Raw genomic sequence first — 14,164 nt, 5'->3', positions numbered from 1 at the left:
GGCGGACCCCCGCCCGCCCGAGCCTTTGTGTCCGTGCCGGCGCGAACAAAGGCGGAGGGGCTCCTCGCCCGGGCGCGGCTCTGCGAGGACCCGCGGCTCGCACCCACCTTCGAGAGCTGCCTGCGCAGGCTGAAGCGCTGCACCATGGTCCGCCGCGGGGCCGGGCCGCGCGGGGCCGGGCAGCGCGGGGCGCGGCGGGCGACGGGCGGCAGCCGGCGGCGCTCAGCGGGGGCCGCGCATCCTCGGGCGCCGGGGCCGGCACCGTGTCCTGGCCCAGCGCTGCCGCGGGGAGCCCGGCGCCGGGCCGGGCCGTACAGGAAAGGACCGGGCCGGGCAGTGCGGGGCGCGGCGCTCCCGCCTGCCGCTGCGGGGGGCGGGCACAGACACACCCGGCACCGCCCCGCCCCGCCCCGCCGCCGGCAAGGCCCGGCCCTGCGGGGTTCTGGCGAGCGCGGCGCCCGCCCCGGGGCCCCCGGAACGGCGAGCCCGTCCCAGCGCTCCCGCCGAGCCCACCGGACACGGGCCCCGCGCAGCTCCCGCTGCCCTTGCACACTGTGACGGGAGTGTCAACTCTACCCCGGGCATCAGCACAGAAGACTCCGTTGCAATCATTAGAAAATAATTCAAGAAAGTATTTCTTCCTCCCCGCCATAAATATGCAATAAAGATGTGTGATAAAACAGGTACAACTTGCAGCTCTTAAATGCCGTGACAGGAGTGGCTTTTGAATCCTGAAAGTGTTCTTCCTCTGCTCACAGCACTGGTGAGTGAGGGACACAGTACAATCTTGCAGAACAGGGGATTGCAGGGCTCTAACCTTGCTTTGCAGCAATGCTCCGAGGGGCTGCAGCAGTCCAGCAGCCAGGCCACGCACAGTGCCAGCTCAGCTGTGCAGAGGGGGCCGGCTCTCAACGCACGGGCTCGAGCAGCTGCCTGATGTTCATACACGAAGGAGGTAAACAGAAAACCCCAAACACAACGAGGAGCTCAAAATCTCTAGAAACAAGTCTATTTCTGAAGTAGTCCTGTCCCAGCATTTTAGTTTTGGACTTCTTAGGATTTTATTTACAACTTATTTTGTAATTGCCTTCCTTTTTGCACTACACTGAAATTGCCATGGCTTGATCACTCCATTACATGGCCTTACCTACACAGAAAAATAGCTTCTCAGTAACTGTCAGCAAAACTACTGGATAAGGAACAGCTCCCATGCCAGAGCATGTCCCTGATGAGTCTTGACTCAGTATCAGTGCTGGATTATCCCAGACTGTGCTGCTCACTAGCACTCTCCTCAGACCTTAGCTTCAGTGGGTGCCAAGTACTGGCACAGTGGTTAAAAGGGATCTCGTTGCATGCTCCAGCTATGACAAATCTGGGGCTCCAGATAGGACGGTATGTATGGTTATGGTGTATACCTGGCTGTTGGGAGTCAGCTGTGCATTGACTCTATACAAAATCCCTTCCAATAGCAGGTACTAGGTAAGTACAGATTACTGCCATACATGATTGCATAGTCTTGTAGAAAAATGAAGTGTCTTAGGCCAGAATATTTGCCTTGTTAAGGAAAATGTTTCTAGCCTACTTTTAAGGTCATCAGGTGATCTGGACACTAGAGATAGATTTGCAGTTGGGCCTTGGAAGGTTATGAGAACAGTCAGTGTGATTCTTTAAATAGACTTGAAGGGAAAATGATAAGAAGATTAAACAGAGGTGTTTATTGTATAACTGTCATTCAAAAGTAACATCAATAGATACATTCTTCAGCACTGAAATTGCAGCTGTGAAATGAGAGCAGCATTCAGCAGCATTCTGCCCAGTCAGGGGTATTGAAGGCAGATACGTTCTGTACAGGGAAAGCATTCCCTGACAGAACTTAGGAGTCATTTTCAAAATGCTCTCCTTTTTCTGAAATGTACAGAAAGTACATTACACAGTTACCAGGCCTGTTTTGTGATGACCACGGAGAGCTGACAGCACAGAAAACTAAAGAGACTGGGGCACTAGAAGCACCTCCTTCTACTGGCAGAGGGGACACCAGATGCTCAGGGGATTCTGCATCTCGCAGCTGCATCCTCCACCTCCCTGAACTGGGTCAGTACTTCTTGTTCTGCAGTTTGGCTATATTCAGAAGCCTCACGCACACCATTCAATTCCTACTGCAGAAAATCCATATCACCACCTGGAACAGGTGTGTGCCAGGGAAAGCTCACATGCCTACTGCTGCAGAGACCAACAGGGCAAGTGTGTGTGAGATGAGAATAAGAGTGTGAGTGTAAGAGTGAGTGAGATGGCGTGGGAGTGCAAGAGAGTGTGAGAGTGCACACACGTGCAGTCAGTCAGTGATGCAGCATGGGAATCCACCGCAGCACTGGAGTAAAACACTGGAGCCTGAACAGCCAGCTGGCCACCTTATCTGCTGCACCCAAACCTCCCTGCTTCCCTGCTGCCTGACAGCAGATATCAATGGCTCTGGGTAACCAGCCTCTCACCCGCTGGGCTTGGTGCCCAAGGTCCTGAGGACGACCCACTGTCCTGCACCTGGGACACATTTCCTGGGTGCCTCATTTCCTCCACACTCAGCTCTCCCTTCCCCAACAGGTTCCTGTGGCTCAGAGTCTGGGTCACAGAGATACAGATAAGGAATGGAGCCAGCTTGGCTGGGATATAATCCACATCAGACTGAGATGGGACTGCCAGATTAGCAAAATTGATGGCAGCAACATTCTCTTTTGTCTCTGCAGCCAAGGCCTCACATTCAGCATTTCTAAACTGATGCTTATGATCTTCACAGTTAATTAATGGCTCTTGCTCTGAACACATGCATTAGTTCCCTGTTGCTGGGCTATTGTCACTTTTTTTCCCTAATATTACCTTCCTACAGCAATTAATTCCTATGCAATAGCTTAATTGGGGAATTTTTCTGGTTTTATTCAGGAACATGATGGAGAAAAATAAATATTTGAGTAAAAAGCACCAAATTTTATTTTCAAATTTAAAATGAATTTGACATAATAAACTAGTGCCTCTGCCTGATATACTTTCCTAAGAAAGAACACACAATTAGAATATTTGATACAAAATATCTTGTAAATAATATTATTTTTAAAAATGCTCAGTAAAGAAGAGAATTATTTGTTTTAATATCCCTCTCGTGGAGATCTTCTACACATTTTTACTTATATATCTAATTCACAGTTTTTAGCGTTTTTTTTTTAATTATCTTTTAGCATCATATAAAGCTAGAATAAATAAGTATGTATGAATGTTACAACAATACTTGACACATGTATATGAACAGGAAGGCATCTTCCCGATAACCTCTTACAGAGGGAGCCTTTCGAGATAACGAACAGGAGAGACATTTTCTTATTGCAGAAGGTTTGAAACATTAAAATTTGAAACCTACACGTTCTCAGGATCAAGCCTTTCAACTTATTTTATATGTATTTCAAAATAAAACACTGAAACGCGCCTCAGTGCTCCGGATTCGTGCCAGTGAGCCCCAGGTCTCGGCACGCAGCAGGTCCGGGCTCCCGCAGGAGGCAGCGCTGGCGTTCTGCGCGAGCTGCCCCCGGCGCGGCGCCGCAGCGCCCCCTGCGGGCCGAGCGCTGCACCTCGGCCCAGCGCTTCCTCATGCCACCCACTGCCGTGGCATTCCACTGACCACCTCGTTCCACCCCGCTGCCGTGGGCAGGGGACACCTTCCACTAGACCATGTTGCTCCAAGCCTCATCTAACCTTACCATGAACTCTTCCAGATTTGGGCTATATCAAAGCCCTTCACAGTTAAGGATCGCCAGAAACTCACATATTTAAAAGATGGCATGTCCTCCTAAGAAAATTCTCAACAAGTTCACAAATGAAGTTGATTGAGAGGAAAAAGAAGCACTCCCTAGAGAAGGTTACATTTTTAGCCTTAAAATTGAGCAACCAAGTAACCTCCCAATGACAGACAGTAGCTGTTGACAACTTGAGGCAATAACACCTCTACCCTGGCCAGAACTGTAGGACCTGAGGACCACTGGAAGGGTGAGTGCAAACTGAAGGAAGGGATTATAAAATAAGAAGTGTGTGTATAACATTTTAACACAAATAATACTTTTACTTCTGTAAAAAATTAGATCTGGACTAATAACTATGAGACCCTTCAGATTTCAGTTATACTAAAATTCTTGGCTCTTCTCATATACAGAGTGTGTGTGTATGTGTGTGTGTGTGTATCCTTTGCCCACAAGCTCAACACAGCATTCATGTAGGCAGTGTCAAGCATAAACTCAAATCACTGTGCATACTTGCAGAGAAGGATGAAGCTCAGTTTTGAACTTTGAGCTCATGTTTTGACTCCCCAAAACATGGAAGATATGGAAACAGTCCGGATGTGTTTATCAGGATTTTAAGCTTCAGTAGCAAGCAAGACTGAAGCATGTGGGCTCCTGCTCATTTATGACTGACAAAACAATTCTGCAACAGGTAACACTCCTGCTGTCCCAAGAAGAAGCACTGACAATTTCACAGCAGCCCACAAAAGCATATAGAATAATGCTATGATAAAATAAGTCTCTGATAAAATATAACTGAAGGTTAATTTCTCAGCAATCCAAGTACCCTGACTTCCTTCATCAACTCATAGCAAAATCTTCTGCAGTCACAGTCAAATCTTAAAAGCAGTAAGGGCGCATGGCACACAAAGATGTGCAGTGCCTGAGACCATCGCCTCCCACGTCAATGCCCTAATGAGCAGGTACAGAGCACGTGAAGCAAACAAAATGTTCATTACTCTTCCTAACTGTCATAGGTCTGAATACTGGGAGAAAAATAATGAAAGAAAGGAAAGCAGAGCAGGAATTCCTGCCATAAAAGCAGTGCCAGCACAGTAACACAGGTGACATCAAGGCATGGGCACAGCCCTGTGCAGTTCAACACCTGTTACCTGACAGAGCAGAGAAGCCCCAGAACCACTGGCACACATACAACACCAACAGGAACAAGCTGTGTCATGACAGAGGGAGGTACCAGCAAAGCAAACAATGACAGAAGACAGGAATCAGAAAACAGAGTTATACTGCTTGACTACAAATCCTGTGTTACGTAGTGCTTGTCATAATTAAATCACACCTTTTCCATTCTATGAGTTGCTACTCTGTTCCTTGTAGCTTGTGTAGCCCATATGTTCACAACAGATGGATTAATGCTGTAGCTCAGTGACATTTTTCTAATTATAACTGGATTTATGAAATTCTTAAATAATTTTGAAGGAAATACTCCCTGCTGAGGGAAGGTGAGTCACTGTAGCATCACTGTCAGCAGAAAACACCAAAACCACGGAAGTGAAATTGGTGTGCCCTTATTAAAAAGAAAATATCAGAATTTTATTTAAAAGATAACATCACAAAAAGCTGAAGGAGACAAATAGGCAAAGTGTTGAGAAAGTGAGCACAAAACAACAAAAAAGTTAAGTGAAAGTTAGATGCAGAGACAATCCACACAGGCTTGGTAGAACCTGGGGGTCTGGAGGACTCTCAACCCTGATGAATGAGTGTTATCTGCCAGACACTTCAAACAAATTATTTCTATTTCTTAATTTTCATTATGTAATTTAGTCTCAGTGAGTTTAAATAAAATAGGAGAATTTAGGGTTAAAGTAACACTGCGTGAAACAACTTCAGATACCTCATAACTTAAAGACAGTGTTTAAACTTTGAATTTACATCAAACTTTAAGTTTGCTCTAATGATTGCAGGTTTTTCCTGGCTCTTTACTGATTCTCATTTGAAGTGTGTTGTAAATAATTTTCCAATACAAATTGTTGAATGAAGAGTTAGTTTTTGCAACATTAGTTTATAGTCATAAATTCCAGTGGTGTGGCAGCCTGCATGCTAAGCTGGCTTCTCCAATGAAAACAGCACTGACATCTGTTATAAGGGTGATTTACCAAATGACTGCTTTATGCTTTACGGATTTCACAAACAAAGAAGCTCTGCTAATAATCATATCAGTGATTTAAAATTTACACAGAGCTGATTTACAAATGCATTGTATCTCTATACTGAAAATTCAGTAAAGGCTGCTGTATATTTAAAGCTGTACAATCATCTGCATTTAACTGGGAAGCTGCCTCCCATTAATTTGCAACTTCGAGTGGCATCAACATACTTCAAACCTAGTATGTACAGACACATGCCATAGCCAAGACAGTACATCTCAGACTGAAATAACAGCAAGATTGTATGTTAATACGGCAGTGCTTTTCATGGTCTATCAGACAACATCCTATTGTTCTCTGTGAAAAAAAACCAACATTTTTATTTTCCAGTTTTTACTTTGTGTTTCCTGTGCAAATTAAGTCAAGCATAGTTCATGTGATTTTTACAGCTCCCAACATTATGCAGATTGCATAGCAAATAGCAATATTGCAGCAGTCTTGACCTTTCTGGCTCTTGCAGGCATAAGGGGATAGAGATCCCCATTTCTGCAAGGTGGCACTAAACAACTGAATAACTCTTCCAATCCTTGTGCCACACTGTGAGATAGTGCTGTTACCTTCTCTCAGGAGAGAAAAATGAGGTACACCACCCAGACCTGCCAAAATTTTCCAGGAAAAGAAAGAGTCCAACTCTCCTGCCCATCTTTCTTCCCTCTCCTACAGACTATCTTCTAAAAGACAAAAGGTAGCAACAGAAAATAGGCACATGCAATGTGATCTCAGTACAAAGGATTGACACTCGCATCTCCCTCTCATTTTATGTCTCATTCTCCTTAGTAGTATTTCCTTGGCCGTGTCACTTTAGACCTACTGTATACATTGTTATTGTCTGTCACAAGGTGGTGCAAGTATTACAAAGCAGCTAGATATTCACTAAGCTCTACCAATGGTCAACTGGTCACAGAGGTCTCTGATGGTTTAGTCCCCAAAGGTGGCCTTTCCTCCCTCCTTTTGTTTTCTTCTTTCAGACTCCAGCCCCACTCTCTCCTCTGTCCAACATGGAAGGGAGAAAGCCCGTGCAGCCCCTCTCCCGCAGGCTCCTGAGGGCACAGCCAGCAGCACCCAGGATGGTTCCCCAGTGGGATGACTGCCTGACGAGGCCAGGACCCCATCCCCAGCCACTCTTCCGTACCGCACACTGCTCCAGAGGAACGGCAGCTGCAGGGTAAAGTGGCTGCTTCACCTCATCACAGGCCTTTATATGCCAATAAGTGACTTCTAAACTTGTTCTCACACCTGCAAGATGCTGTAGCAGAATGCTATCAGATTAACTGTCTTCATTTTTCCTGTCACTCCTGCCAAGTGATCCCAGTAGTTTCCAAACTTTGCACACTCAATCAGTATAAAATGTTTGACTCCCAATATGTGTATGCTTATTTATAAACTATGTATATGTATTACTCAACTAATACAATATGCTTATTTTAAAACATACACAAAAACACAAACTATAAAGGAAAGCAAAGATAAAACAAACCAAAAAGGATTTCCTTCTTACACTCCAGTGGACTGTCCTACCCACATTCCACTTTGGAAACATGCAAAGGTTTCCAAAGGGCAAACATTTCATCAGACAAGCTGCACAGTTGGGACAAAAGGCCTTTCCCCATATTCCTACATTATTTACCTAATATGCTTAGGCCTGTTCAATCTCCCTGCTCATACATGAACTAAAGGGACTAGAGCTTTAAATCAACAAACCAGACCTTGCTTTATAAACTTCTGTTGCTGGATTTGGGTACAAACTCAAAAAACTAACAGTTTTCCCTAAAATGATCCTGAAACAAAGATCATGAGCTCACTCACAATGAAGAGAGAGGCAATTCACAAATAAAGCTATTATGAGGTCTCTTTCTCACAACTCTCAGTGACTTGAATAACTGCAAAATTAGCCAGCCCAGGAGAGCGCATGCTTTCTACAACTACTTTATTACTATCTCTGTTGTTGTAACAGTCAGCAAGAAGCAAATGCCTCAGATACAGCTCCAGGCAGACTCCTTCAATGCTCCTTGCAAGAGGAAACAAAGTATATCCAGTCTCCATAGACCCCTTTGTTATTAAGGGCTGTTTTTCAGAGGACTCTCTGAACCAGTGTCCTGAACAAGCTAAAACTGATCTGGGAAAGGGGAGAAATGGTAAGACAAACGCTGCTTGCTTTTTGATATCCTCAATAAGCTGATAGGCACAACTCTGCAAGAATGTGTCACAAAACAGAGACTGTCATTTCAGTGAATGCTTTTCCCACATAGGAAAAACTGACAAACTGAAGGAGACAGCAGTGATCCCTCATCAGCAGAGCAGCCAGGCTGATCTAAACCACATATAGGCAACCCAGCAGTATGGGGCTGGACAGTAGCGCAGGCCACAGTCCATGTTCCCAGAGACTCTCACAGCCTAAAAGATCAACAGCACCATCCACTTAAACTGAAATGCTTTGCTTTTATAAAATACCAAAGAAAATGAGAGAGGAATTTAAAAAGCCATCTAGGTAAATGGAAGGTTTTTTTGCAGCAACTAGCTAACAGTTGCTAAGAAGGACTACTCTGGCTGCTGCTCAGCCCATCACTCCTTGTTTGACTGAGGTGCACCATCCAAGCAATCTAATATGTTTGAAAAGTAACTCTCATTTCACTGATCAAATACATATAAAATCAGCCACCTGCCATGTGAGAAAATGACTAATGCTTGCATCTTTTAAGCTCTTTGCTTCACCACAAGAAGCTTTTGAACACAGCACCATTTGAATTTGCTGAAAGAAACCTGCTTTTCAAAACAAGATTTCAAAGGGCTTAAGAAAACATACAAGGAGATGATAAAGATCAAAGGTAAATCTGAGTAACTTACTGCTGCTGCTGTGGCCTCTTCTCCACCTACATAGATAGAAGAAGCAATCTCCATCACAGACAAGTTTGTGGGAGCATCTGTAGTGGATGATGATCTGGGCCGACCCGACTGAATATCTTGAGTAGACCTTCTGTTGATCTGCGGACTTCCTTTCGGGGCATCTCCCTTGCCCCACCTGCTGTGCAGGCTGGTCCCTCTCTTCATTTTGGGTGGCACTCTGATCTGCTGAAGCACCCGGTTCAGAGCTGTGGGGTGGGTGGAGACACCATCAATTTCAGCACAGACGCTTTGGCTTTCCAAATCCAGGTCAGGCTCCAGCTCAGCCTGAGCTTGCTGGACATCATGCGGAGAAACAGACGACCTCCTGCGCTGATGCTGGAACAGGTGCTTCAAGCCTTGACCAATGACATTAATGTTCTCCAAAGCATTATGCGTTATTTTGGATAATTTTTGCTCTGATTCATGTTGTTTTTTGGTCTCTTGATCTTGGGATTTGCCTCCAGGATCAGGGTCATCAGACAACTGTTCAGTGCCAGATGGCTCCATTGATGACACCCAAAAAGTTTATTTGACTATTCATACATAAATACGTCCCCTTTCTTTAAAAGGCTTGTGTTTATTTTGAAAATGCCAAGATTGCCAGCCAATTAGGTGTGTAATTGCTTCAAGAGTGACTATACATGCAGCTGTGCCACGGTGATCTCATGCTTATCTAATGTTAAACAAAAGAGTAGTCATTATTATACATCCATGCAGCAAGTGTGGGTTAAAAATCCAATGCGCAAAACATGCCACTAACAAAATAAAATGTATCAGTCCTTGGAGCGTTCCTCCACAGTAGTTGCATCTAGGCTGTACTCAGAAGCCAAAGGTTGTGTGAGACAAGTCATTCATTGCCTGGGGGAGAAGTCCAGCACAGAGGGTGTAGGAAAGCAAGAAAGGTAAAAAAGCTGTTCAAAATAGGGAGAAGCAAGAAGAAACCAGTCTGGTTTTGTTTACTAAGAACAAGCACATAATAACATCTAACATGAGGTTAAACTTCTGAAGAGCATGTTAGTCACTCAGGCACAATTAATTTTGCTCTTTGACAAAGACCCTAACTTAATAGTATTTTAATACATGCAAAAAAACAGAACATTTCCAAATGAGTTACTCATTTTCACATAGTGAGAAAAGGCTTATTACAGCCAGCATTCACTGATGGCACTGGAAACTAGATGTGAAAATTTATCTTCAAGCAAGAACAGGCAAGTGAAATGCTTTCAACTGGCATATTCTTGTCCACAGCTCTCAAAGGAAACAAGAATGCCTTTTGAAAAGTAGATTAAGCAACAAAATTTGCAGGGTTCAGCACCAGGTATGTGCAGTTCAGCCTCTGGCACAGGAACTGCACAGCTGTTCTTAGAGAGCTCAACCCAAGTCATTCCCTGGGCTCAGACAGGACTGGATTATACAACAATGCAGCTCAGCACTTGTACAGCAACGACTATGGGAGAAGGTCAGCAAAAATATGGGGAAGGAAGGGAGGAAGGAAGGAAGGAAGGAAGGATACAGTAACTGAAAGGGTTTTACATCAGCACCATGAGATCACATGCTCAGAAGCTGAACACTGTTTTCTACAAGAGAAAACTTTGATTAGGCTTCTATAAATACAGAAACCAGCTCACAGAGGTCTACCTCAATCTTGGCAAAACACAGTTCGTGCTTTAGAAAATAATTATTTGAAACTCAGCATATTTGGGATTTGAGAGTGTTCATTTCTATGCTAGAGCAGCTGCAGAAACATAATGCACTGAGTTTACAATTGGAGTGCTCTTGATTTTGTGCATCTGAAGCCTAACACAATGAGTTAAACAGATATTCCAAAATGCTTTCTAAATTGCCATCCAAAAATATCAGGAGAGTTGCCTCTCTCTTTTTTTCAAGTGTCACTGCTATTAGCTGGAGACAAGAAGAATCTCAATACTTACAGAAAGCAGAACACTGGAACCATGCAGGATTTTATCTCAGTGCTTTGAAGATGCTATAAGCATTGAGTGTAAATATACTGGCCAGTTTAATCAGTAACTCATTAAATGCAAAGGAATAAACTACATCCAAGAAAAATATATTTACCCACATTCATGCAGCAATTGTGTGAGAGAAGAAAAAAGATGTGCCAACAACATACCTACATACTTAACACTTTCTTAAATGAATTAAAGTGCCTTTCTGTCTAGTAGTATGGTTTGAATTTTGGGCTTCCTCTTTGCTTAAACTTCCCCCCTCCTCCCCCTCAGGTAACAGGTTTTGCAGAAAGTTAGACTACAGGTCTCCACTCAATTTATGTTTTGGGACAAAAAAAAAAATCGCAAAACTAGATGCTCCTTTTTAACCAACAGACCAAATGGTTCAGTGAACAAAACTCACCATGTAAAAAAGCAAGAGTCCCAAAACTATTTGGTGTATAAAACACAAACCTGACAGCTGACCCATAACTGCCTTTTTCATTTTAGCTAATTCACTCAATGTTTATTTTCAGTCAGGACTCACTGAAGAACTGCAGTTCTTATCTAAGATGATTGGTAAACTCTCCAATCAGGATCTCTCTGATCTCCTGCATGCTCTCTATCCACATTATCACTGGCAATGCTGCTGTTCTTAAAGAACACCACTTGAATCTAACTGGAATTCCATGCGTAATCTGCTAGAAAAAATTACCCTGCTTAAATTAACCCTATGGCAGTTTACAAAACAACCTGAAACAAACCAGCCCAAAGTGAGCTCACAAACAAGGCACAGCCACCGTGTGTATTCTGGGACAGATTTCTGGAATTATATGGCCTCTCAGAGGCTCCTAATGGGAGCTTTGTAATCATCTCCTATTTCTGTTTCCATAGGATGAGTCTGTTGTGAGCCTGAAATGAGCTTTGCAAATTACACATCTGGTATGAAGAACCTTACAACTATTTATTTATTTGTTCTAGTATCTACTTCTGGGGAAAAAAATACTCTAAGTGTGAAGAATTGTGAATCTTCAAAATTAATTAGCATACTTATTTGCATTAGGATTCAACTTTTGAGTTCACTCTTGTTTTCTCTACTTACAACCACCTTTATATTCTGTTAGTGGGAGGAAACAATACTTTACAGCATAAAGTTCAAAAACATACATTTCTTATTTGTACAAGAATATACTATATCAGAAACAAAATTCACAATTCCATATACAGCCAACTGAGCAGATGTTATACCATTATTACATCCCAGAACATTCTAATACAGTCCTTCATTTCTGCAATTATTTCCCAGGAGCCCTGGGAAACAAAACAGTTCAAAAGGAAAAGCTGGCAAAACCAAGATTAGATAACAATGAAAGGGTAAACTTGTACTTACCTCCATCATTTGCCCTTTAGCATGGTTGACCCACAGCAGTCCCTCCACTGAACAAAACTGCAAAAGAAATTTAGTATGAGATGCAATACTGAAAATGGGAGAAAAGATATACATAAACAACAAAGAGCAAGCACGATTCCAACTTTTCAATTTTTTTTAGTAAATTTTTTTCACTGAAATGCAAGTGCCCCTGGAAGCTGTCCTATTTTAAACTCTTTCAAATAACTGAAGAGATACAAATATGACCGAAGTTAAAACTGAATCATATAGAGTTAATCAAGAAGTTCTTGTGAAGGAGCATTTTCTGTTGGGGTTTATGGCCACCACCACAGGCTGAAAGCAGAAGAAGACGCCAGGGTTCTAACCTGCACCATATACAGATGTTATTTTCCTCTCCTATTTAGTCATTCTCAATGCTCCCAGCACAGGTCAAACAGCTGGCTCTGGTTTACCTGGTGCTCACCTCACAGGAGGTAAAAGCTGTGGGCACTTGGACACACTTGCACCCACCCCAGCTCAGTGAACAGGCAGCTGCTGTCCCGCCACAGCTCCTGACTGCACATTGCTGCAAACAATCCAAAGGCCAGATGCTTGCTAGGAGATGACAAGAAGACAGCTGAGACCAGACATGGTGACCACACTTCTCTAGCCAGTCTCAAGGACTATTCTGAAGCACAGCTAGATCACCCAGATTTTCCAAAGATGATCATTAACTCAACCAGTTCTTGAAAACAGGGAGCACACTACTCTTCACATGAACACCACAAGAACTCTGCACAACAGGGGCATTTATTCCACATCAGATTCCCACCTCCAAGACAGAATGAGAGGAAGAAAGGGTTACTCTGATCCACTGAAGAGGGATGCTAGATTATGAAAAAAGTGATGATAGCAAATATTAGGATCTTGGAAAAAATGAATGAACACATTTTTGAAGAAGATCTTCATATAGAAGAAATTCTACTTGTATACTAGCATGAGTGGAGAACTAATATAATGTGTGAAGTACTGGTCACATGAGGTGTCACTAAGAGAACTTCAGTCACTCTATTTGTCTACTTTTTTTTAAAGTTTTAATGTTACTTTTTTATTTATAGTAACTTTAAGAGCTTTTGTCAGCAAGGTCTTCAGAGATATGACCTACAGCACTACAGGACCTGCAGATCAGTAGCTGCTTTTGGCTCAAATTGTTTCACAGCTGCCATGGTTCAGAGTCTGTGTCCCAGAGTGCCCACGGGGGGCACTGAGAGGCATTAGCACCAAAACTACCTGTAGTGTCCCTCATGTGAATCACAGCCCTCACTGGCACACCACCAAAACTCCCATTTTCTGTCAAAAGCTCCATTTTCTTCTGAACTTTGAGAAACTATTGCACAGGGCTAATCAAAATTCCTTCCCTTCCAGGCACTTACAAAGCGTAGACATCATCTTGGCTTTAATGTTTAATGTTTTTTGACAATTCTTCTCATTCTTTCACTTTTATCAAATATGCTGTAACATGAACATTTCAAAAAATTTGACAAGTATCAGTTTGAAAATACTTCCGCCCCTCAGATTTTAGACTCTATTCAAGTGAAAGTTTACTTTAAATTAATCAGTTGAATGAACACCCTTCAAAATCACAGTTCTTTGTAAACAAAGTGCACTCTGAAGCTACCATTGAAAACCAGGTCAGAGACGACTTATCTGCAGCTGAAGTACTTGTTACAGTACTTGAACTACTGTTTACAGAAGCAAACAGTACAGGACTGCAGAAATGGGGAAGAAAAATTATTTTCAAAGAAAGGAAACAGGAAAAATTCCACCTTCTCATAGAGTATTTCAAATACCTTTTACTTACACCATATATGAACACCATGAACCCTTAATAATAGCACTGAAGTATAATTACCTATATAATCCTCAGATTCCTTTTATTTCATAAACAGGTCAATTTAACAATTCACTATAGACTTGTCATCA

The 14,164-nt window shown here is 43.0% G+C and overlaps 1 protein-coding gene across 18 annotated transcripts in view; it reads right to left on the bottom strand.

Annotated features, from left to right (window-relative positions):
- The window catches only part of TMCC1 (transmembrane and coiled-coil domain family 1), a 67,084-nt gene that overhangs the window by 40,745 nt on the left and 12,175 nt on the right, over window positions 1-14,164 (bottom strand). For 7 of the 18 annotated variants that reach the window (XM_085590204.1, XM_085590206.1, XM_085590207.1 and 4 more), the window contains 2 exons: window positions 12,203-12,259; window positions 8,828-9,539 (listed from right to left, as the gene is read on the bottom strand). In XM_085590204.1, the coding sequence (XP_085446330.1) occupies window positions 8,828-9,373 (546 nt within the window). In that variant the 5' untranslated portion in view covers window positions 9,374-9,539; window positions 12,203-12,259. Of the gene's footprint in view, window positions 1-8,827; window positions 10,851-12,202; window positions 12,260-14,164 lie in introns of all 18 variants that reach the window. The other 11 variants (XM_085590215.1, XM_085590216.1, XM_085590217.1 and 8 more) reach the window with 4 other exon arrangements.

This window comes from Lonchura striata, chromosome 12, assembly GCF_050655825.1.
Source record: "Lonchura striata isolate lonStrDom1 chromosome 12, ASM5065582v1, whole genome shotgun sequence".
Taxonomy (NCBI): Eukaryota; Metazoa; Chordata; class Aves; order Passeriformes; family Estrildidae; genus Lonchura; species Lonchura striata.
This window is presented reverse-complemented; position numbering and strand designations above follow the sequence as displayed.